At 43.1% G+C, this 25,891-nt stretch overlaps 1 protein-coding gene across 18 annotated transcripts in view; it reads right to left on the reverse strand.

Annotated features, from left to right (window-relative positions):
• DISP1 (dispatched RND transporter family member 1) overlaps positions 1 to 25,891 on the reverse strand; it is a 176,046-nt gene that overhangs the window by 81,335 nt on the left and 68,820 nt on the right. For 5 of the 18 annotated variants that reach the window (XM_027611169.2, XM_027611172.2, XM_027611189.2 and 2 more), the window contains 3 exons: positions 24,751 to 24,895; positions 23,769 to 23,864; positions 18,478 to 18,540 (listed from right to left, as the gene is read on the reverse strand). The exons of 1 other annotated variant lie outside the window; for it this stretch is intronic. Coding sequence is in view for 2 of the 17 variants with exons in the window: in XM_027611186.2 (XP_027466987.2) it covers positions 18,478 to 18,523 (46 nt within the window). In the remaining 15 variants the exon portion in view is untranslated. Of the gene's footprint in view, positions 1 to 5,531; positions 5,582 to 18,477; positions 18,541 to 22,892; positions 23,082 to 23,768; positions 23,865 to 24,750; positions 24,896 to 25,891 lie in introns of those variants that run through there. 12 more of the 18 variants (XM_027611179.2, XM_027611171.2, XM_027611186.2 and 9 more) reach the window with 7 other exon arrangements.

Consider the following 25,891-nt stretch of genomic DNA (forward strand, 5'->3'; position numbering starts at 1 on the left):
TATGCTCCAAATTCTTCCCACTGTAATATTAGTAGATATATTTAAATATATGATGTTACATTTTAATATTTACATTTACAATTAACGCTTCTTTAGATATACCAAAATATCTACCCACTTCTTTGCTCATATTGATTCTTACCTCTCACGCTTGCATCTGGGTTCAATTTTCTTGTAGTTGAAGCATACGGTTCTGCAGCTCTTTTGGCAAAAATCTATTGATAGTATACAACCTCAGTCTCTGCAGATCCCGAAATGTCTTCTTTTCACTTTTACTCTTAAATTATTTCCCCCCAGCACTTTGAAGGGTTAGCCCACAGCCTTCTGGCACCTGCTAGTAAGTTGGCTGTCAGTCTTAGGAAGGAAACCTACCTTTGTCTGCAGTCATTGTTAGCATTTTCTTATTTTATTTTATTTTATTTATTTATTTGACAGAGAGAGACAGCAAGAGAGAGAACACAAAGAGAGGGAGTGGGAGAGGGAGAAGCAGGCTTCCCGCCGAGCAGGGAGCCCCATGCGTGGCTCAGTCCCAGGACCCTGGGATTGTGACCCGAGCTGAAGGCAGATGCTTAAAGACTGAGCCACCCAGGAGCCCCTAGCATTTTGTTTTTGATGACTATTTCACACCTGATCCCAGCTCTTCACACCTCTGACAAATCCTCCCCCATTCTCATGTTGGGCCAAGGACCTGAGTTTCTGGATCCCTGGGGATACACTAGCAATCAGCAGCAACCATCACTGCCTGGGGCCCCCCAGCATCTGCAGGCAGGCCAGCTTCTCTGACACCTGCCTTCTCCCAGAGATAAGTTACTCTCACATGTAAGGGTAACCCTACACTTGTGCCCTGGATGCCATTTCCTCGCACACTACAGAGCGTTGCCCAAGACTTCTCGCAAAATCTTCCCTCTCTACTAGCTCACTCCATCAGTTCACAAATAAGCTCTCAGTTTTTCTGTTTTAAAAAAATAACAAGACAAACAGAAACTCTCCCCTCAGCTCATGCCCAGATTTCCAGACAGCACCCTAACTTCAGCTCCCACTCATCACTCTGTTCATAAAATATTAGCTTTGATCACAAGGGAGATCACAGTCAAGTTTGTTGGGATCACACTGAGATCACTTGAGATCACGGTTCACTACTGCCATATTGATATATCTCTAATTTTTCGGGTGAGTTACTATCCTGCCTTAAAAGTATGTTCTGGGAAGAACCATGATGCGTTTTAGTAGATGAATGGATAAATGAAAAGACATCGATGCAGACAATGGAACATTACTCAGAGCTAAAAAGAAATGACCTTTCAAGCCATGAACAGACATGGGGGAATCTTAAATGCTTATTACTAAGTGAAAGAAGCTGATCTGAAAAGGCTACATGCTGTATGGTTCCAACTATATGACATTTTGGAAAAAGGAAGAACTATGGAGACAATATAAAGATCCATGGTTGCCAGGGGTCGAGTGGGAAGGGATGGATGAAGAGGTGAAGCACTGAGGTTTATGAGGGCAGTGAAAACACTCTGTGATAACGATAGATACACATCATTGTACATCTGTCCAAATCCCCAGAATACACACCACCATGAATGAACCCTAAGGGATACAACCAAGGCCTCTGAGTGATTATGATGTGTCGGTGTGGGTCCATCCACTGTAACAAGTCTCGTCTGGTGAGGATGTTGATGGCGGGGGAGGCTGTGCATGCGTGCGGTCAGAGGGCACACGGGAGGTCTCTCTATCTCCCTCTCCATGTTGCTATGAAACTAAAACTGCTCTAGAACAAATAGCATTTTTTTTAAAAAAGTAAGTTCTGGGTGATTTTGGTAATTGCTGTTTTCATTTAAAGCATAACTACAGTCAAGTTTCAGTCTTTCAGACTACCCAGTGATACATCATCCAGTTTGCAAACTTGAAGAATGTAACTTCTCCATATTCTGATTAATTCCTTACTCAGTAGGATCCCCAACAGATGAAAAAAACAGAAGCCAAGAACAACAACAAATGAAGGGTACAATGAACTGAAAGCCACTCACCAACTAGATTTTCTGTTTTCTGTCTCATCTACTGAGATAGGACAATCCAAATTCCCTGCATCGTGTGACCGTATATGAATGACCTAAATTATTCACATGAATAAAGCTTATTTAATCCTCATTCTTCCCTGGAGAAGCAAGTACCATGATTATCCTCCATTTCATCAACGAGAAAATGAAGATTTACCAATGTTGCAGAACTGACATTAAAGCCTGGCATCTGAGCCCAGAGCCTAAACTCTTATGCACTGTATAGGTCAGTCCTAAGGACTCAGGTTCCTAAGGTAACGTACACCCTCCAACACGTGAGCCCCGTCAGGGTTTTAGGAACTAAATTACCTGAATTTTACTTGCTTTAATTCATCTTACGAATTTACCTAATGACACAGCAAATATTGTACTTTTTATTAAACTTTATAGTAAAATTAATTGAACTCTTGAAGTTAGCAACCTTTTGGGTGTGTAAAAACAAACGATTACTTTTTGAAAAACTGGATTAAGGCAACAGACAGCTCTACATAGAAATTAACATTAAATCTCTTCTTGCTCTGGGGCGCCTGGGTGGCTCAGTCCGTTAAGCATCTGCCTTTGGCTCAGGTCATGACCCCAGGGTCCTGGGATCGAGCCCCGCTCGGAGGCCTGCTTCTCACTCTCCCACTCCCTCTGCTTGTGTTCCCTCTCTCACTGTGTCTCTGTCAAATAAATAAATAAAAAATCTTAAAAAAAAAAAAGATCTTCTTGTTCCAGTTAAATAATCTCATTCCTTTAAGCCAGATAATATAAAATAAGGCCCTCACCCTTTGCAATGAGGACATAATTAAAATGGAGATTTTATTATTGAAAACTTGGTCAACAGAAAAACTGAGATTGAATGCCCACAACTTAGAAATCATAAATGATAATTCATCAACTAAGAAGACACCTTAGTTTTCATCTGACATCTGCCTGAGAAAATTGATACTGAAGGCAGAGACTGAGGGAAAGCAAATAACTTTTAAAACTGCTTTGGATATCCTCTTACCATTAGAATCTAAGACTATTTTCTTGATTTCCCACCCCCTACAATCAACAGGTTGAAGATTTCAGGAGACAGCACAAGGCTGTGGAAAGACTGTATGAAACATAATTCTTGTGAACTTTGGTTTTCTCATCGCCTTACCGTATAAATCAACTGAAAAAGTAAAAGACTGTATTCACATCAAGTGTTATTTCAAATAGAAGCTGCTCAAAAATGTATTTGCAACTTATTTTTTAAAAAGATATTTAAATCTTTTCTCAGAAGCATCAAAGATTAAATGTCACAAAAGTTAAACTATTTCAGTGTTAATTATGTACTTAGATAAACCAGATCAGGGTCCCAGTATGCCAACTAGCTTGTCTAATTTATTTATTTTTAAAGATTTTATTTATTTATTTGACAGAGAGAGACACAGCAAGAGAGGGAACACAAGCAGGGGTTGTGGGAGAGGGAGAAGCAGGCTTGCTGCCCAGCAGGGAGCCTGATGCGGGGCTCGATCCCAGGACCCCGGGATCATGACCTGAGCCAAAGGCAGACGCTTAATGACTGAGCCACCTAGGCGCCCCCAGCTTGTCTAATTTAAACTAGTCCAAAATGCAAGCTCACATATCAGGAGATGTAAGGGAATGAAAGTAATGTAATGTGTATTATATAACGTAACCCTGGATGCAACCTCACACAGCCTCTATTAAAAATGGAAACTGTGCCTTCCCAGCCAACCCCAGCGGGCTATTGGGGAGCTCATGAGAGACGCTACATTTGAAAATGGTTTAGGGGGTGCCTGGGTGGCCCAGTTTGTTGAGCGTCCAACTCTACATTTCAGCTCAGATTGTGATCTCAGGATCCTTGAGATGGAGCCCCACATCCGGCTCTGTGCTCAGTGGGGAGTCTGCTTGAGATTCTCTCTCCCTCTGCTCCTCCTGCTCACACTATCTCTCTCTCTCTCACTCTTTCGCTCTCAAGTAAATAAATCTTTAAAAAAGAAAATGGTTTAAATGTTTGTGTCCACCCCTCGCCAATTCATATGTTAAATCCGAATGTGATGGATTAGGAAGTGGGCCTTTAGGAGGTTGTCAGGTCATGTGCATGAGGCCCTCATGAATGGGATTAGCACCCTTACAGAAGAGAGCCCAGAGAGAACCCTAGCCCCTTCTGCCACATGAGGACACAATGAGAATTTCACCACCAGGAGGACGGCCCTCACCCGACCACGCCAGCACCCTGATCTCGGACTTCCAGCCTCCAGGGCTGTGAGAAATAAAATCTGTTCTTGGTAAGCCACCCGTGCCTGTGCTACTTTGTTACAGGAGCTTGAATGGACTAAGAAATCTCTGTCTACCCTGAGTACATAAAGACTTTCCATGCTTTCTTCTGTAAGCTTTGGTTTTAGGTTTTACAACATTTAGGTCTATGATCGATTTTTTAAAAACTGTGGTATTTGCTGTGAGACAGAGATCAAGGTTACTTCACCCATCCCCCAAGGGAGCCAGTTCACCCAGCATCACATGTTGAAAGGCTAATCTTTCTCCACAGAATGACTTTGGCACCTCTGTTGAAAAATCAATTGGCTATATACGTGTGGGTCTATTTCTGACCTCTTTCTTCTGTTCTATTTATCTGTTTGTCTATCAATCATGTTCTCTTAAAGAGGTGAATTGCACATTATTTCCTCTGTCTTGGTATCAGAAGTCAGAACCAAGGCAACCGCTGATGCTGATGTATTCCTTCAACAAGGAATAGCAACAGATTGAGAAAAATGGCAAAAGTTTGTATTTTGTTATTCTTTAAAAATGATCATTTATTGGGGCACCTGGGTGGCTCAGTTGGCTAAGCATCCGACTCTTGGTTTCAGCTCAGGTCATGATCTCAGGGTCATGGGATCAAACCCCCTCGTCAGGCTCTGCACTCAGCGGGGAGTCTGCTTGAGATTCTCTTTCCCTCTGCCCCTCCCCCACATGCACACACCTGCAAGCATGCACACGCACGCGCACTCTCTCAAATAACAGATCTTAAAAAAAAAGATCACTTGTTTTTAAAACAATAAATATAAGCCAAAGTAACACTAAAATGTGTTAAACTAGTTTTCTAAGTTGACTGTTATTCAGTTAACTATTTGGAATGAATACAGAGGCAAAAAAGTACCAAGGGGGTTAGCTCCACAAAGGGTTATCAGTAAGCCTTTCAAAATTTCCCCAAAATGCTTCCCCTGGCCTTCAACTGGATGGTGCTCCCTCAGACTCATCCCTGGTCAGCTCTTCCCAACTATAACCACCCCGCCCTGGCCACCCAGTCCAGCCTGCTTGCCCATCATAATCAAGAGGTATGAGTTCACTCCTTCTCTAGAGAGAAAACAGAAACCATCTTTTAGATTTTGAAATTCATCTATATTTCCATGCATCCTTTGTTCCTTCCCAGGAAGGAAAAAAAAGGAAAGAGGAGATGTCCCTACTCAGACACTGGTTTCTCTACCCGTCCTTCACCTTAGCCTTTGGGTCAAATCCGTGTCTCAGGTGGTGAATCCCTGACGTATCTGAAACCAGAAACGGGAATCCCTGAGAATTCTCAATACCATACGTTGGTCTGTATTTTTCATACATTTATGTTTAAAATAACAAGTGACAGAAATCATACACAGTGAATAATTTTTCCAAGATAGGATTATATTAAAAGTTTCAGAGATTTCCTGTAACACAAGAGATTTAATAACAAAGGCATGGCTTATTATTACTATTAACCAATATATTGTAATAAGATTATATATTTCAATAACATGTAAGAACAATCTATACATGTAAGAACAATCTATACCTCATAGACATCTAATAGCAGAAAACAAATGAAATGAATATAATATAAATGTCCAACAAAAATCATTTAAAAATGAAAAAAATATATAAAAGTCATCATATTTTATTTATTTTTTATTTTTTTTAAGAAGGCTCCACACCCAGCATGGAGCCCAACATGGGGCTTGAACTCATGACCCTGTGACCAAGACCTGAGCTGAGACTAGGAGTTGGACGCTTAACTGACTGAGCCCCCCAAGCGCCCCAAAAGTCATTTTTTTTGAGAGAGAGAGAGAGCACAAGTGGAGTAGGGACAGAGGGAGAGGGAGAGGGAGAGAGAATCCCAAGCAGACTCTATGCCCAGCTTAGAGCCCAACTGGGGCTCGATCTCACAACCTTGAGCCCATGACCCGAGCCGAAACGAAGACTCAGATGCTTAACCGACTGAGCCAACCAGTGCCCCAAAAGTTATCATTTTTTAAATGAGAAATTTAAAACACACAAGACAGTGACAGTCTTAATCTCTGTTTCATGAAAAATTTCTTTCATTCTGCACAGATGGTGTGATCTCCACGCTGGGCATTCGGGTATATTTTGCTTCATTTAAACTCATTTCCATTTTTTGTGTTCCTAAAATCCAGTAGAGTTGACATACAGAGCAATACTAGATTCAGGTGTACAATATAGGGATTCCGCAGTTCCAGATGTTACCTGGTGCGCATCACGGTGCTCATTCCGACAGGTGTGCTCCTTCATCCCCATCAGCGTTTCCCTTATCCCCCACCCACCTCACGCCTGGTGACAATCAATGTGTTTACTCTACAGTTAAGGGTCTGCTTCTTGGTTTGCCTCTTTTTTTTCTTTATTCACTTGTTTTGTTTCTTAAATTCCACACCCATTTCCCTTTTTAATGATGAAATTATTTTGTGTGCTTGCCCTGATTTTGGTTGTGCCAATGAGGTCAGTATTGCTCTGTGAATTCAGATTACAGATCAGTTTCAATCCCACAGCCACGCTCACACCTTCTCTGCATTTGTTCTACCAAAGTATTGGCAATAATTGCAGCCTGTAACAAGTATCAAGCCCTGGAAACCATCAGCAAACACAATGAGGTAGCATTCCAATAACATCATTTGAATCTCCTAGAGAGGGGACCAGCGTGACACAGAACCACAGGTCCAGACCACCAGTTTGCTGTACTTGTTAGTTCTTGGAACACCATTCCCTGGAATCATACGAAGTGATGAACTCTGCGAATGAACTTATTAATATTTATTTTGTGGGGTCCCTGCGTGACTCAGTCAGTTAAGCAACTGCCTTCAGCTCGGGTCATGATCCCGGGGTCCTGGGATGGAGCTCCGCATCAGGCTCCCTTGCTCAGTGGGGAGCCTGCTTCTCCCTCTGTCTTTGCCTGCCACTCCCCCTGCTTGTGCGCTCTCTCTCAAATAAATAAATAAATAAAATCTTAAAAAAAATACTTTGTTTGCAAGAATGACTCACTGTTAGCAGCAGACATGGCTAAGAATACACACGAAGACATGTAACAGCCACAAGGGAGAGCGTGAATCTTTCTCTCCTGCATGATGCTGTCCAGGTTCCCAGGAATGTCCGCCCTGGCCCACAACACGTGCACCCATGCTTCCTGCTCTCGCTCAGGACTTGATGTCAGTGGGACCCTCTGAATCAGCAATCTCTGCCTTGATTGCTAAACCTTCACTTTTACAGGAGAGTTACAATATTTTCCCTATTTTCCTGATTTCCCCACCATTTGGGGCCTGGGAAAAAGGACATAAATTGTGCAAGGAAACCCTTCTCTTAGGTGTCTTCAACACCCGCCCCTCCTCATTTCCTGCTCTTGGCTTCCAATCGTGCTATCTTCCACCCCATCTGGGTGCCACCTTCCTTACCCCCTTCCCCTGCCAGTGTTCAGTACATTTACTATGTATTTTCATGCTGTAGTATAAATGTATACTATATAAAGATACTTACTAATGATTTACTCCTGCTCCTCCTCAACACACAACAATCAGGTTTCCACTTTCACCTCCCGCAGAGCCTGGTCTTTGACCTCCGATCTCTTCTCAGCTCTCCTTTTCCACAACTTCCGAGGAGCACCTGTCCCCACTAACCCATCCTCTAACTTGGTTTTCTGAGCAGGGCTCCATCCAGGTACTTCCTACTGCCCTTCTGTGGGCTGCTTGTTCTGACCTCTTCCTCAAATGCGGGTTCTCCTCAGGTTCTAAGGAGCCCAGCCCTTCCACCTGAGACACTGTTCCTGAGTGATTTTAGTGAACTCTGACCCAGGACGCCCCAACCCCCAAGTCCTTCTCTGCAGCCGCAGCCTCGCTCCTGACCAACAGATACAAACTTCTATTGCTGGGGTACTGGCACCTGGAGATGGCAATTCTGCTTTCCTTCAGGCCATGCTCAGGGCCCACGCGGCCTCTGCACCCACCCTACCTTCAGCATGTCCTGGAGCCGCCTCACTGCACTGGCTCCCAAGTCTGTCCTTAAATGAGCCTGAGCCAGGCTTCTTTCCAACATGAGATCTTCACACGCTGTCCTCGCATCTTGAGAAAAAGGTTTTCCCCTCCCCTCTTCTTCACTTGGCTGGTGTTGCAAGTTGCCATGTCCCCCCAGATTCACACACTGCAGTCCTAACCCCAACACCGCGGAAAGACCTCATTTGGAAACAGGGTTGATACCGAGTAATTTCTTCAGATGAGCTCATATGACTGGTGTCCTGATATAAAGGAGAAGGTTGGACACACACCCACATGGAGAGAATGCCCATGTGAGGGTGCAGGCAGAGACGGGGGTGATGTGTCTACAAGCCAGAAATGCTGAAGACTGCCAGCAAATCACTAGAAACTAGGAGAGAGGATGGAAGAGATTCTCCTTGGAAACCTCAGAAGGAACACCTTGATCTCAGACTTCTAGTCTCCAGACCAAGAGACAATAGATTTCTACTGTTTAAGCCACCAGTCTGTGGCACTTCTTATGGCAGTCCCTTGGAACTGACACACCTAGTCGTCGTTCAATCTTAGCTCAAATGTCACCTCCTGCAGGAAGTCCTCCCTGTCTCCCTCACAATGGACTAGTCCCAACTCCCCCACTTACATGGTCTCACTCCACCTTTCTTTTGTGGCATTTATCGTATTTATCTGTGTGATTAACTGTACTGGCATTTATGTCCTCTAGGCTATAAAACAGATCAGTCCATGTCCACGGTTACTTCTCCCTGGCCTTGAAGCACTGATCCCTATCTGAAACTAGCTGAATCATCTATGTATGTACTTATTTACTGCTTGCTTCTTCCTTACCGGAGCATGACCCCAGCCTGTAGGACAGCGCCAGGTACGTGGCTGGTGTGCAATGAGCAAGTGCATCAATAAACACTCACAGCAGAACCCAGGACTGCTCTGCCCACTACTGACTGTGTCTCCAGCACACAACATCAGTCACACAGAAGGCAACTGAGAATTCTACATGCTGAAGAAATGACTAAATGAGCCTATTTAATAGGGCAGGCAGTTCATTATAAGGGTGTTGTAATCACTTAAAAACAGTAAAAGTTTTAGGGCGCCTAGGTGGCTCAGTCGTTAAGTGTCTGCCTTCAGCTCAGGTCATGATCCCAGGGTCCTGGGATCGAGTCCCACATCGGGCTCCCTGCTCCGCGGGAAGCCTGCTTCTCCCTCTTCCACTCCCCCTGCTTGTGTTCCCTCTCTCGCTGTGTGTCTCTCTGTCAAATAAATAAAATCTTAAAAAAAATAAATAGTAAAAGTTTGAGGATTGTAACCTTCCATATATTAAAGGAAATCTCGTTTAGTAATAATACATTATTCATCAACTCACTTCTGCTTTCCACCTAATATTTAATATTTAAGAATGTTTGGGCGCCTGGGTGGCTCAGTCGTTAAGCGTCTGCCTTCGGCTCAGGTCATGATCCCAGGGTCCTGGGATCGAGTCCCACATCGGGCTCCCTGCTCCGCGGGAAGCCTGCTTCTCCCTCTTCCACTCCCCCTGCTTGTGTTCCTGCTCTCGCTGTGTCTCTCTCTGTCAAATAAATAAATAAAATCTTTAAAAAAAAAAAAATGTTTGCCAACAAAAGAACTCAAAAGGCTCAGCTCTTAGCTATCACTGATTTCAAAATGATTTAAATTTACGGACTGAAGATAAAACTTTAAAAAACTTCCTTCATTAAGGTTTCTGCTCTGAAACAGCAAAATGGAGGCGGCCAAAATGTTTATTTCAAGATTGTCAAAAAGGAAAAGTGTCTTCCTTAGACTATTACATATTGCTGAGGTTTTATTTGTTTGTTTGTTTGTTTGTTTATGAGAGCAAGCAGGGGGAGGGACAGAGGGAGAGAGAAGCCTAACATGGGGCTCGATCCCACAACCCTGAGATCATGACCTGGGCTGAAATCAAGAGTTGGACACTCAACCGACTGAGCCACCCAAGTGCGCCACAACATGGAGAAATTTTTAAAAATTATTTTTATCCATTATCCTAAGTTTCTAACAGAATAGGGAGTTTCCTTTTTTTCTATGTTTCCTGTGGTCTTTGCCCAAAACACATACATTTCATGTAGTTGTAATAATATATGGCTATGACTATGAGAAAAATGATAAGCCAATTCAAAATTATATTTGGAAGAAAAACAGTATCACACAGACCAAGAGATAGTGTCCCAAGTGCTAGCTAGTGTCTGCATTCTGTCATCTCTAATCAGAAAATCTCTCAAAAGAGTTCCTTTTGCATAGGAATCTTCAGGAATTGCAGAAAAGCACTTATTGGGGGGAAACAGACCCCCTATCATTAATCAGCTCAGCAGACAAGGTAACTGAACACCAAACAGAACCCTGGCTTTCAAGGGATTAGACGTCAATTTATTTAATACTTGCTTACTTGGATTTTGACGTTTCTTCTTCCCTCATTCTTAAGGTAAAAATTCTTGACCTCAAAAAGGATCCTGACACTATTTTCCAAAATACACCATAATCAGAAAAGCATGACTTGAAGTATAAAACGTATTTTTAACAAGAGTTACAATCTCAGAAAAAAACAAACTACTTACCTAAAAGGTTTCAAGGCTAAAAACAAGTAAACAACTAAATAAACTAAGAAATCTCATAACAAAAACCCACCAAAACACAGAACATAAGCAGTGACTCAAGATAAGGTTCTCACTAAAATAACATAAAAAGAAACTTTAAAATGTTTGTAGTTCTGATAAAAGTTAGCACCGTGGATGTTGTGGAAGTTGGTGCAAGAAAATAAGCATTGTGGGAACACCTTCTGGTTTGCCTGCTACCTTCAATGAACAGCAACGATAAAAATACCAGAACACTCCATGTTTCAGACACTCTCCCACTCTTGTGAACATGCTAATATCACCCCACCAAGCATGCCTTGCTTCAGAAAAAACTAAAAGTAGTTCTAAGTCTTCATTAAATACACTACCACGAAAAATTTTACTTTAAAAAACTTTTTCTTAAGATTGGCTTGTCCAACACATGTAATGGCTTGAAATTTTACTCTTTAGAAGATGGTCTCTTTCATTCGCATGTGTAAACACCATACACGCATGTATGGACCTGCTCCATGCCATTCACGCCCATGCAGCGGCTAGCCTGTGTCACACGGCGGGGGGGGCGGCTCACCGTGATCGCCTCTCCCGTTGAGATCAAATTGTACCAGCAGCCTTTCTCTGCACTGCACACACATCACTCAGCACCGACGGGAGGATGTGGGGGTGCTCGGCTCAAGGAAAGCCATGCTGTGACCATTTGGGGTAAGTCCACAAAGCTAAACCATCTACTAGAAATGGCCTTCAATTAAACAACTGGTAGGAAATGCCAACTTGCTCCTCACATTCAGGCAGACCCACTTTGCAAATCCACCCCAACTGTGAACTCCTTAAAGTTCCATAATCAATATTTCAAGGACCATGCAGCCAAGGCCCCAGGAGAGTCCCTATCAGAAACCCAAAATCAGCAACTGGAACAATCAGATGATAAAGGGTCAGCAGTGTCACTTCTCTGCTACTGTGACCTCTGAACCCCACTCCCACCTGCTAAATTAGGACAAAAGCTCTCTTCCCATTCTCAAAGACATCATTATTTTGAACATGAAGATATTCAAAACAAAAGCAATGCAATATTTATAAATAACAAAGCAAAGGAAACCATCAACAAAAGGAAAAGGCAGCCGACTAAATGGAAGAAAATATTGCAAATCATGCATCTGATAAGGGGCTAATATTCAAAATACATAACTCACACAACTCAGTAGAAAAAAAATCTAATTTTAAAACGGGCAGACAACCTGAATAGCCATTTTTCCAAAAAAGACATGCAGGTGGCCAACAGACACGTGATCATCATCACTGATCATCAGGAAAATGCGAATCAGAACCACAGTGAGATATCACCTCACACCAGTCAGATTGGCTCAAATCAACAACACAAGAAGCAGCAGGTGTTGGTGAGGATGTGGAGAAAGGGGGACTGTTGGTGGGAATGCAAACTGGTGCAGCCACTCTGGAAACTGTACAGAGATTACCTCAAAAAATTAAAAATAGAACTACCCTCTGATCCAGTAGTGCTACTTCTGAATATTTATCTGAGGAAAATGAAAACACTAACCCGAAAAGATATCTGCATCCCCATGTTTACTGCAGCATTATTTACAACATTCAGGGTGTGGAAGCAGCCCAAGTCAAGTGTCCATCGATGGATGAAGATGTGGGGGGGGTGTGTGTAATATTACTACTCAGCCATAAAAAAGGATGAAACCTTGCCATCTGCAACAACGTGGATGGACCCTGAGGGTGCTATGGTAAATGAAGTCAGACAGAGAGGAGAGAAACACAGATGCCCTAGGATCGCTCTTACTTGTGGAATCTAAAGCAAACAAACACCCCAAGCTCACAGGTATAGAGAACAAACCGGTAGTTGCCAGAGGTGGGGGAGCTAGAGGGTAGAAGAAATGCAGTTGTTGGTTTTAGTTTAAATAAATGGAATTTTTAAAAACAAGATTAAAATTTTTTTAAAGACCGGGGCACCTGGGTGGCTCAGTTGGTTAAGCGTCTGCCTTCAGCTCAGGTCACAATCCCAGGTTCCTGGGATCGAGCCCTGCGTAGGGCTCCCTGCTTCTCCCTCTCCCTCTGCTGCTCCCCATGCTTGTTCTCCCTCTCTGTGTGTCAAATAAATAAATAAAATATTTAAAAATAAATAAATAAAAATAAAAATTTTTTAAAGACCAATGTGATATTTACAAGTAATTACTTGGTTCAGGAAACTCCTATGCCTGAAACTACCAAGTATTCTGACCTAGGAGTATCAGAGTAATGAGAGAAGAAAATACTCTGACGGGTTTCTTTCACTCTCAACTGGTTGAGAAATGTCCAGACAGGGCGCCTGGGTGGCTCAGTAGTTAAGCGTCTGCCTTCGGGTTCAGGTCATGGTCCTAGGGTCCTGGGACCAAGTCCCACACTGGGCTCCCTGCTCAGCGGGAAGCCTGCTTCTCCCTCTTCCACTCCCCCTGCTTGTGTTCCCTCTCTCGCTGTGTCTCTCTCTGTCAAATAAATAAATAAAATCTTTAAAAGAAAGAAAGAAAGAAAGAAATGTCCAGACGCCCTGGCTATGATCAGAACAGCCACTCAGAAGGATGACAAGCCGCAGGAAAATAAGGCTTGTAATTCAGGTATTCAAACAAGTATTTAAAAAATGTGCCTGTCTTAACAAGCAAGGTTTTAAGGTGTGAGACGGTAACACGAACCAGCTTTTGGTTTCCGATTTCCCATTAACCTGACCTCAGGGAAGAGAAACTTGGTAACTCCGTATCTCTGAACTGAACCGTCAGCTTCTGTGATGATTTTTCCCCACCTGAAACCCTTCTTTAAAACATTTCAACCTCACACTTGGTGTGGGTGCAGAGTTGTGCACTCACCCATAACATGGCCCTTTCCAGAGATGTCTGCAAGGACACAGGCCAGGGCCCAGAGGACTCGGAGGGCGCAGTGCAGCCCGTCCAACTTCCCGTAAGGAATCCTCTTCAGCCACTAATCCTCTGCCTGTAGGGAAACTACATTAACTCCAAATAATCTCTCTCGAAACTCTTCAAGTCAACATGATGTTTCAAATAACCCACAGCTATTTTCAACTCCCTTCTGGCAAAGGATTTTTCTTTCTAGGCTTTTCTAGGTCCCCTGATTGGCCCCAGGTACGCCAAGATTGCCTTGAGTCATTCTGCTTCAAAGGAAGTGCAACCTCAGATGGTCTCACATGCAGCTTCCTCTACCGCTGGGATCCACAGGCTGAGTCTACACAAGTTCAGAAACTTCAAAGAGCTGGCCCCCAGCCAGCCACAGTTATGCTCAGCTGCCTCCTATCCTAGTCAATCCGCCTTGAGAAAGAAATGCACGCATTATTTACCAGAGAGATCCAAACGCTGTCTTCCTACCACCGGTGTGGCTTTCTCTGAGGACAAGTCTTAGTGTTTTCAGACCTTGTCAGTGTAGTTCTGAAGCACATAGCAGGTGCTCAGCAAACACTTCCTGACTGCATGAATACCTGAATCGGGGGGCTGCTCCCCATCCTGCCTCTGGTGTTCTCCCAGCACTCACAGCTAGAGGACCCGGCCCCTTGCTCTCTGTGCCATCAGCATCAGGAAAACGTGGAGAAGAAACGTCAAAGGAGCATGAGCATCAGCTCCAGTGTCTGGGTTGGAGAGGTCCCCCCACAGCTGAGAGGGAGGGACTCCACAGGCAACATCACACACAGCAGATGAAGCCTAAACCCACCGCCTCCCGAGTTGCCCTCTGCAGGGGTTTTCACTTTCTCATCGGGCAGAACATACCAGAACATTACGGTGCTCTTTTTTTGAAATATCACACTGAGTCTGCGTGAGATGGCACAAAACAGGACCTATTCAATACAAATTGTATTTTTTCAAAGATTTATTTCTTTGGGGCGCCTGGGTGGCTCAGTCGGTTAAGTGTCTGCCTTCGGCTCAGGTCATGATCTCAGGGTCCTGGGATCGAGCCCCACATCGGGCTCCCTGCTCCGTGGGAAATCGGCTTCTCCCTCTCCCTGTTCCTCTCCCTGCTTGTGCTCTGTCTGTCTCAAATAAAAAAATAAAAAATCTTTAACAAAAAAAAAGAACAAAAATAAAAGCAATAATTGAAACACTTCCCTTTAAAAAATTAAATTTAAAAAAGATTTTTTAATTTTAGAGACAGAGAGAGAAAGCATGAGCAGGAGGGGCAGAGGGAGAGAGAAACTTTAGGAGACTCCCTGCTGAGTGTTGAGCCCGACGGTGGGGGGAGTGGGGCTCAATCTCACGACCCTGAGATCATGACCTGAGCCAAAACCAAGAGTCGGACACTTAACCGACTGCGCCACCCAGGCACCCCGTATGTGTATATAAATATATATATTTTAAACAAAACTCAATCAAGGTCCTATATCACAACAAAAAACAAGCTTATGAATTTTAATATGATCATTTCAAGGTCTTGCATCAATAATAATATAACTGTTCGTTTGTCTTTCCACATGTTTACAAACAAAAGGCAAGAACAGATATGAATAATTTATAAGAGAAAAACTCAAAACTGAGCAAATTCTATCCACTTAGTCTATTTTTCAGCAAACCTGAAAGAGACCAGGTTTACTGGATGCAGCAGAGATACACCTAGGCAGCATGTGGGGCGTCAGGGCGCCACAGAAGATAACTTGAGAATGAAACCATGACACAGCAGGGGAGGCTGGAACAGGGGAGATGGGGCTCCACACACAGCCACTAAATGTGCCCCTGCCAAATCTCTCCCGAGAAGCAGATTCAGCCCCACGCAGGCCTCGGGGAGCCATGGCAACCCCCCCTCCTTAGCTCAGGAAGAAAGGAGACCCCGGATCCCACAGACCCTTCCAGGGCACCTGCAAAGTCAGTCCCTTTTACACTCTTACTCTCTCATGAGTGTCCAGCACAGTTTTCCAGAGGCTACATGATGAGCAGTACTGCAACAGACTGAGTGTAAAAACAGACAGAAAAGTCCAGCTGTTTCTATTGAGCCAGACAGTAAAGAGATTTGTAAAACAGTGTAAAACAATGCCACTATTCTCATTTTTTTATTTGCAGAGTTATTTTTTCATGAAATATGTTATTTATGTTAACCTGCAATAGTTTTATTTTTTAATGAATTAATGAATATTTTAAAATTCTGGGTTTTTTTTATTCATTTCAGAGAGAGAGAGAGAGAGCACAAGCAGAGGGAGAAGGAGAAGCAGGCTTCCCGAGGAGCAGGGAGCTCAACTTGGGGCTCGATCCCAGGACCCTGAGATCCCATGACCTGAGCCGAAGGCAGACGCTTAACCGACTGAGCCACCCAGGCGCCCCCTAAAATTCTGTTTTAATTCCTACTGCGGTAAAGATTGATAGCTGTAACTCACATAAACAAAAGTTCCCTGAAGTCCTCAACCAATTTAAAGAGTGGAAAAGGTTCTACAGGTCAAAGAGTCTGAGCACTGTGGCTCAGCTAGCCAGAAATGTCTAGGCAAAGACCGAGAACAAGGGAGACCCCAAGCAGCTCACTTCGCTACAATGCCAGGGTGGGCTAATCAGTTTATACTTACTGCCACAGACCTCTAATAATTATTTTGTTTTGAAGATCCTGGAACTCTCATTAATTGGGAATAGGTCAATCCCATTTAATTAATGGAATACACTAATTGGTCACTTAAAATCTGAGATCCCTTACCCTCTGTTTTGGGGAGGGGAGGGTTGTTGTGTTGCCAGACATTTAGATCCCTGTGAAGGGCCCCCAATTCCAGCTAAACTACATGGAGTGATCACAAAGAGTTTCTCAGTGTCTGATATCCTGGAAACACCCTGAGGGGATCTTTAGTTAGTCCACGTGGCAAACCATTCACATCTGCCCTCAATATTGTTTTCAAAAGAAAGTCATTTTTTCTCTGCTACATAGCAGTAAAATCAAAACTTTTTTCTTCCACTCCTTGTACTCCTCAGCACATACCCCCGATTTAGAATATAAATTACAGAAATGTACTTTTGTACCAAAACATTTGTTAAATTCAAAAACACACAAATTAGAGATTTGTTAACAGGACAATGTAAATAATACATTAAAGTATTGTTTTGATTGATGGTTCAAAAACTGTTTCACTATAACATTTTTATTTATTATTTATATATTAACATAGTAAAAACAGTGTTATTATATATATGTGTGTGTAAACTATACATTTTTTTTTTTAAACCTCTGGTCTGGGCACCTGGCTGGCTCAGTCAGTAGCGCATGCAGCTCTTGATGTCAGGTCGTGAGTTCAAGCCCCATGCTGGGCATAGAGCTTACTTAAAAAAAAATAAAATAAAAAACAGGGGCACCTGGGTGGCTCAGTCTGGTAAGCGTCCGACTTTTGATCTCAGCTCAGGTCTTAATCTCAGGGTTGTGAGTTGAAGCCCCAAGTTGGGCTCCACATGGAGCCCAAAAACAAAACATAACCAAAACCAAAACCAAACCAAACAAAACACAACTCTGCTCCTAATTTCAGTTTATTTAGGTATTTAGTTTTAGTGGCTGTCACCATGGGGAAGAAAAATCCAAAGATACTATGTAGATCCACATGGAAGAAGCACATTGTTAGCTGCAATACCAAATCATGACACTTGCTTTTCAATTCTACCAATGAGTTGTTAGAGGTCTGTCCTCACATACTGCAAATTTAAAATGCTGGTATGCTCCAAGCGGTGACTGCAATAGCTAATAACCTCAAGGTGCAATGTGCTCAGAGTGAAATCAATCACTAGTAAGAAGCACATACTTAATAAGTTGAAGAACTAGGATTCAATGCCAGAAAATGTGATTTCAAAGTCATGTAATAACCGTTGTTGCTCAAAGTGTGACCCACAACCAGCTACATCTGCTGGGAGCTTGTTATAAATGCAGAGTCCCAGACCCCAGTCCAGACCCACTGACTGATTCTGCTTTTTAACTAAATCCTTGGATGATCTGTATACAAACTAAAATTGAGAAGCACTGCTCCAAAACATTTTCATATATGTTTAAAAATTCTCCTGAATGGCTAGTGTCCAAGAACTCTGAACACCTGAATACAGGTGCTCCCTAGAGAGTTCAACTTCATACAGTCTGCTATCTAGACATCCTTAGAAGCCTGAAATGACATCTATTTGAGAGAGTCGGCGACACAGAACGATCTGTTTCTCTAGATTGCTGAGTTTTACCACGACAGCTCACCAGAGATATATACATAGTCTGCACCCATTAGGCCTTAGAAGAAAAAGCTTCCACATCGATGTAAGAAATGGCCATTCTAAAACCGCCAAGAGCCCCCCTAAAATGTGAACCCCTCAAAGGCATGAACCGGGTCTTACTTATTTTGTCTCACTGGGGAGCAAGTATAGTGCCTCGGCACACAGTAGCGTCGCCATGTATGTGTTAAACGGATACAGGAAAGAATGAACACACAGCTCTCATCTGGGCTCCCACTTTGTGCAGACATTTTGATAAACACCGCATGTATACTTTCATACCCTCATGACAGCCCTTGGAAGTGTAAGCTCAGGGAGGGAAAGTAACTTACCCGACATTACATACCTGATAAGAGACTGGATATAAATTCAGGTCTAACTTCAACGCCCATGAGCTACACCACTGGTTCTGAAAAAAGGTGAAAATCAGAATCATCTGAGGAACTTGTAAAAACAGATCTGCACTTTTGGAGCACATCCTTCTGTACTGGTCTGACTTTTAGAACATACATTCAATCAACCAAACCCCAAACTGAGTGCAGACAGTAACCAAGGACCCTGACTTGGGTTACAAGCGCATCACAACCATACTGAAGGAGGTGGAGGAAGGAACTGGTCCTAATACACTCAGTAACACTGTTCTGACTGAATACTGTAAGACTAAAGAAAAAGTAACTACACAGGCGCCTGGGGGGCTCAGTTGGTTAAGCGACTGCCTTCGGCTCAGGTCATGATCCTGGAGTCCCGGAATGGAGTCCCACATTGGGCTCCCTGCTCAGCAGGGAGCCTGCTTTTCCCTCTGACCCTGCCCCCCTCTCACGCTCTGTCTCATTCTTTCTCTCTCAAATAAATAAATAAAATCTTTAAAAAAAAAAAGAAAAAGTAACTACACAAAGATTATGTGTTTCTCATAGGGTACAGGCTGGCCATTCTGAAATCACTTGATGCCCCAGGTTTCTCACTGTGGGCACTACCAGCATTCTGAACCATTGAATTCTGTTGTGCGGGCTGTCCTGGGCACGGCAGGAAGGTCAGGATGTCTCTGGCCTGTCCTCCCTAGATGCCATTAGCACCCCCCCACACCTGAACTGACAATGGATAGTGTCTCCAGACAAATGACTCTTGGGGACAAAGCCGCCTGCACTCAGAGTCACTGCTTTTTGTGTCTGCAAGATTTGAACAAACAAGCAAATGTATTATAGATAATGGGTGCCAAGTCTCCCACTGCTGGAGAAAATAGTTGCCACTAAGAAAGGGGGAGACGTTAGAAAGAACCCTGTCCTACGGGATCTGAGTCAGAGGGAGGTAGATACTGAAAGGAATGTGTGCAGCGCGCATACTTATGCGCATTCACCAGCTCTGTCCACCGAAGGGCCGACAAGCAAAAGCACCCAAGCAGCAGGGAGCATGTCCAGCACCCTGATCTTGGTTTCTAAATACAAGTATCCAATACAAGAAACCCTTGGGGGGGCGCCTGGGTGGCTCAGTCGTTAAGCGTCTGCCTTCGGCTCAGGTCATGATCCCAGGGTCCTGGGATCAAGCCCCGCATCGGGCTCCCTGCCCTGAGGGAAGCCTGCTTCTCCCTCTCCCACTCCCCCTGGTGTGTTCCCTCTCTCACTCTCTCTCTGTCAAATAAATAAATAAATAAAATCTTAAAAAAAAAAAAAAGAAAGAAAGAAACCCTTGGAGCCCTAAAGCCATTGCAGGAAAAATAGAGGACGAGCCTAGGATACCTTGTGATGTCTCAAAGTACAGACGTGCTAAAAAAATGCAGAGAGAATCAAAAGCTAATTCAAAGGAGTTCTTGATGACCAAGGCTGTAACCATTTGGGCAGGAAAATAAATTAATGATGGTACTGGATGAAAACCCATAGAGTAAAATAAATACTTCTGAGGCCATACTGACATAAATAAGTAAATGAGGGAAAAGGGACCGTTCTTCCTTACAGTCGCTTTCCAATTACTGAATGTGGAAGGAACAGTAAAAATAAAAAATTAAGCAAATACAATAGTAATGACTGTTGCAGGCAAGAGTCACAGTGGTTTGATGAGAATCAGGATATTTGCAAAGTCATCAAGCCACAGATGCTCCTGCCTGCAAGAATTACTACTATGGTATCCGCCTAATGGTAATTTTTGTTGAGAAACAGGATATTTGCAAAGTATCTCCTCACAAGATACTTAATTACAAAGGAAAAAATAGTAACTATACAGAGTAAAACAAACCTGGTGGATACCAGAAGTTACCATCACCCGTAGTAAGACTTGGTGACATCATATACCCCTGATATGATGTACTAACAGGTGTACAGCTTTTCTTCTGTGGTATTTCTGCCACAGTCTAATGCATAACCTCAGTCTAATGACGAGAAAACATCAGATATACCCCAATTGAGAGACATTTGCAAACAAACACACACACACACACACACACACACACACACACACACACACACACACACACACACAAAGTGCTCTTCAAAACTGCCAACATCGTGGAAGATAAAGACTGAGGGGCTATCATCAAACACAGAAAGAAACCGGGAACACAAGACAACTGAGTGCAATGTGGGACCCTAGATCAGATTCTGGGCCACAAAAAGGATATAAGTGGGGAAACTGGCAGAATTCAAATAAGGCTTGTAGATCAGTTCATAGTATTAAGACAATGTTCATTTCCTTGTTTTAATAATTGTGCTATAGTTAGATAGGATGAAGAAAAGCTGGGTGAAGGGTCAAGGGGAACTCGCTAGGTTTGTTTTTTAAGATTTTATTTATTTATTTTAGAGAGGTAGAGAGCGTGAATGGGGACGTGGTGGGGGGCAGAGGGAGAGGGAGAATCTCAGGCAGACTCCCCACCGAGCGAGTGCAGAGCCCGACCTGGGGCTCCATCCCTGGACCCTGAGATCGTGACCTGAGCCAAAATCAAGAGTAAGACACTCAACTGACCGAGCCACCCAGGCGCCCCTCTAAGTTTTTTGAAGGTTTAAAATTACTTCAAAATAAAAACTTGTGAAAATAAGCCCACATAAATGAATAAGAATTCCAGGGAATGGAGATCTAGGCATTTACGTTTTTAAACATCACAAGTGATTCTGGTGCAGTCACCTGGCAGGAATTTGGAAGCCTGCACCAGCAATCAGTTTAAAGAAAAGAGTGACATGGGCGCCTGGGTGGCTCAGTTGGTTAAGCGACTGCCTTCGGCTCAGGTCATGATCCTGGAGTCCCGGGATCAAGTCCCACATCGGGCTCCCTGCTCGGCAGGGAGTCTGCTTCTCCCTCTGACCCTCTTCCCTCTCGTGCTCTCTATCTCTCATTCTCTCTCTCTCAAATAAATAAATAAAAAAATCTTAAAAAAAAAAAAAGAAAAGAGTGACAAACAAAACATGAATCCTTGACTGAGAGCTGGTTACAGGACAGGTCCTCTACTGGGGCACCAGGATGAGAGTGACGGGACGGGTCCCTACCTTCAGAGCCGTCACTCTGCTGGCTCTCCTTATAATCAGATCCCCTCTCCCCTTACGGTGTGTGACCGGCCCCCACTGCGGTGCAGGTGCATCTGGCATTTGTCTACCTGTAAGCACAGTTAGCACGCTGCCCAGGTTCGTGGTATGAATACAGCACCGTGACCCTCCACACTGCCCCTTTCCAGAGCCTTGGCTATATTTCCAGTGAGTCTTGTGAAGCACGTGTACAAGTCCATCTGTAGAACTAACAGCCCTGTGCGTGCTTGTGGCTGAGCAACTATGTCTTGTAACTCCTGCACAGTCTGTCTCTAAACAATCAATACGGAAAGTGGAAAAATAAGGTTTCTATACAACACTTGGTCCATGTGTACACCCTTGGTTTCTGTTGCAGCTGTGTCTAAGTCTTTTAAATTATTTTCTTAGGATAAATGTTTATGCTTGGAATTACTGGGTCAGAGGCTATGAACGTATTTACAGTATTTAAACTTTTTTTTTTAGGTTTTATTTATTTGAGAGAGAGAGCGCGCACTAACGGGGGAAGGCACAGGGAGAAGCAGACTCCCCACTGAGCAAGGAGACCGATGCGGGACTCGATCCCAGGACCCCGAGATCATGACCTGAGCTGAAGGCAGACGCTTCACCGACTGAGCCACCCAGGCGCCCGCTATTTACAGTACTTAAACTGCCCTCTGCATCCTTCAACCTGACAAGGTCTGGGTCTCCTCTTCTTTAAAAAACAAAAAATGTCAGTTTAAAAGACATGAAATTATTCTCCTGCCTTATTTTAACTACCATTTCTTTAGTTAACTGTACCCTCCCACAAGTCTTCTTGCTGTAGAGAGACATCTTTGCTAAAGGCTGGTCCAGTCATAATCTTACCTATTTCAGTAAAGCCTTTATATGTGACAGACTTTGACATTCTTTCTGAAAAATTGTGAAAACTTATCTTTTTTATCTTCTCTGATAATATTTTTAATTTCTCTAGTGTATGTTAGCTTCCAAGTACCTAGACAGATCCCCCATGCTGATGTTTAACATACTGTCAATTGCTGCCATCATCATTCATGTCCAGTGAGTCTGGCCTGTCACAGAAACATAAGGAATTTATGTAATTCCATCATAAAATGTTTTCTTTGTTCTGTCAAATTCCATGGAAAACAGAGTCAGACAAATGGGAAATGCCCTAAAAGTGGAACACATAGGACGTTTTAAAACTTGAACAAAGGAAACAAACAGAATAGTTTTCTCCATTCACGAAGTTACAAAGAGAAAAATTTGGCCCCTTTGCATTAACCTGCAACTTTGCAGTATTTCTTCTTCCCTCTCTGGACAAAGATACTTCCAATGTAATGCAGACAAGATCCCACCAGACATCAATCTCCTCCTTCTGCCACTGTACTGGAGTTCTCCCAGATATCTGCCAGTCCCAGATTACTACACTAGCAAGAGTGCGTTTTACTCCTTCATTGTGCCGATGATTGGAATGGCCCTCCAGAAGTAAAGAAAAATTCACATGCCTGCAAGGAAGAATTAAATTTAGAAGCTAAATCTTAAAAGATGAGAAAAATCATTGCAAAATAACATTACCATATTTATTTGCAATGTACATTTTGTCTTAAATGATCTGCAACGTCCAAGTATTATATTCTTTTTTTAAAAAAGATTTTATTCATTGATTAGTCAGAGAGAGAGAGAGAGAACAGAAGCAGGGGGAGCAGCAGAGGGAGAGGGAGAAGCAGGCTCCCTGCTCAGCAGGGAGCCCAACACGGGACTCGATCCCAGGACCCTGGGACCACGACCTGAACCGAAGGCAGACGCATAACCGACTGAGCCACCCAGGCATCCCACAAGTATTTTATTCTCATGACATGAACACATATGGTAAAAAGACCATGATGGAAAAGATTAAGAAAAACTGAAAATTCTCCATGTCAGCCGCAGAAGGAAGTGAGACTACTGTCTGCTCATGTAGTGTTTCCTTTAAAGATGTGTCAAGGTTCTAATTCTATAGAAAAGAAAGAAATGCTGTTTTTCTAAATGTTAATTATTAAAGTCCCCAACTCAAAATTTCCTTTAACTGCCTTCCCAAATGCTTAATTTGATAAAAGTCTTATTTCAGGTGTACATGTTGGATACATAAACCCACATAAATATATATGAAGGTACTCACTCAAAAATCTGTTCCTGTCTACTCTTCCCAAAATAGGAGCATCTTTTGTGTCCCTTTCAAAATCCAGAATTAAAGAGTGTCAAAGCAGTATTTTTCCTTTAAACCAAAACCAAAAGTACAATGACCTGTAAAAACGTTCGAGCACAACTGAAAATACTGTGTTGCTAATTTTACAAGCTCAAATTATACCCCAAGGCAGGTGCTTTGTCAATAAATCCATGCTGGGAGCAGCAAACGTGGCCCCTCCCTCACCCCCCGTCAGGAGAACTTCAAGAAGAAAAGATAGAAGCGCTTGTCCGAACATCCTGTTCCTTCCTTAAAATCCATGGATCTGCACAAGGGGAATGTTTCTCCGGTGCTAACGGGGATGGAGCAGTTCCCTATAGTGGGGCACAGCAGGCCCGTTAAGTTCTCGAAGTCATGTGAGGTCAAACCAGCCTCCTGTACTGCACACTCTCCTGCTCCTCTTCTAGAAGGCCTCCACACCCCGGGAAAGCTACACTTCCCCCAGAACGCGTCATCCCAGAGTAGATCACACAGGAAAGTGTTGCCCTCTCTTTGGAAAACCTACACGTGTTTCTCTGGGACAAACAGCCTTTTCCTGCTAGGAAGGCTGAGGCAGACTGCGTTCCCTCCCATGGAAGGATGTCACAGAGTGATTTTAAGTAAATACTGTCTGCTCTCCTTCTGGGGACGGACGTAGTGCGTGCATACTGAAGAAACACTGGACCACGCAGAAAAGCATGAACACTCATACAACGGTCCCCCGTGATCCCAAAGCCGGGACGCTCTCTCCACAGGCCGGTGTGTGTGCCCATGTTCCTCTTTTTGCAACAGAACTTGGTTGTGCTCCCTGCTTCCGCCCCAGTGCTCAAGTCAAGCTTCATAAATATACATTTTAACGGTTGCATAATCAAACATTCCCCTAATAACCATTTAGATTGCTTCTGATTTTTATTATTAAGAAACCTCAATGAATTACCTTCGTACATGACTTTTTCTACATGTATGTTGTCATTTCCTTAGGACGGGATCCCAGCAGTGGAGCCGTCCGATGCTTATTACAAAGCCGCATGGTCTGTCCATCTGTACTCCACAAGCAAGGCATGAATGTTCATCCTGACAAACTGTCAACAACATTAAGTTTTTGTTAAATCTTAACAGGTGAAAAGAGTATCTAACATTAAATTTACATTTCTTTGATTACTGGGAAAAGTAAATCTTTTTTTTTACATATGTTAATAATATATATGCCCTCTTTTGTGAATTGCCCTCTTGTCTATGAAGAATTTGGTCTTACCATTTTTAAGAATTTATAATTCATGGATATCAATCTCATCATTTTTGATGAAATTATAGTATTACTAGTTTGCTTTTTGTCTTCTTTTGTTGTTAAGTTTTATGTCCTAAAAAATGACCTTTTATTTAAAATATTCTTGGGGCGCCTGGGTGGCTCAGTCATCGGGCGTCTGCCTTCGGCTCAGGTTGTAATCTCAGAGTCCTGGGACCGAGCCCCGCATCCGGCTCCCTGCTCCGAGGGGAGCCTGCTTCTCCCTCTCCCACTCCCCCTGCTTGTGTTCCCTCTCTTGCTGTCTCTCTCTGTCAAATAAATAAATAAAATCTTTAAAAAAATAAAATATTCTTCATGATCAATAGGGGAAAATGCAGACAACTGCATTTTACAGAAATTAAAAATTTTATAATATATGGATATTCCTTATATAATTTCCAAGTCTGTCTACCAGTCATTCAAGTCATCACACGGCATCACATGAAGTCACTAAATACAGGATGCATTTCACTCAGTTCCTTCACCAACACAGCAACTCTCACTTCCCAACAACCCACACCACACACACTCAAGTATGACAAACGCACACGAAATGTGCTTGTCCAGGAGGAAAGTCCTCAACACGTTTCATACAGCAAAGGAAATGGGAAAGTGAAGATGTATCACTGAGGTCCTACACAACTAAGCCAGGGGTCTTATTACCAGAGAATGAACTATCAGTTAAGATACTAAATAATTTTGCTTTTAAAACAAAGTTTACACTAACAAGCATAATTAAAATTAATGGTCTTCCAAAGTCCTTCCCTGAGAGAGCCAATTTCAGTTAAAGGTA

Source organism: Zalophus californianus, chromosome 10 (genome assembly GCF_009762305.2).
Source record: "Zalophus californianus isolate mZalCal1 chromosome 10, mZalCal1.pri.v2, whole genome shotgun sequence".
Classification (NCBI taxonomy): Eukaryota; Metazoa; Chordata; class Mammalia; order Carnivora; family Otariidae; genus Zalophus; species Zalophus californianus.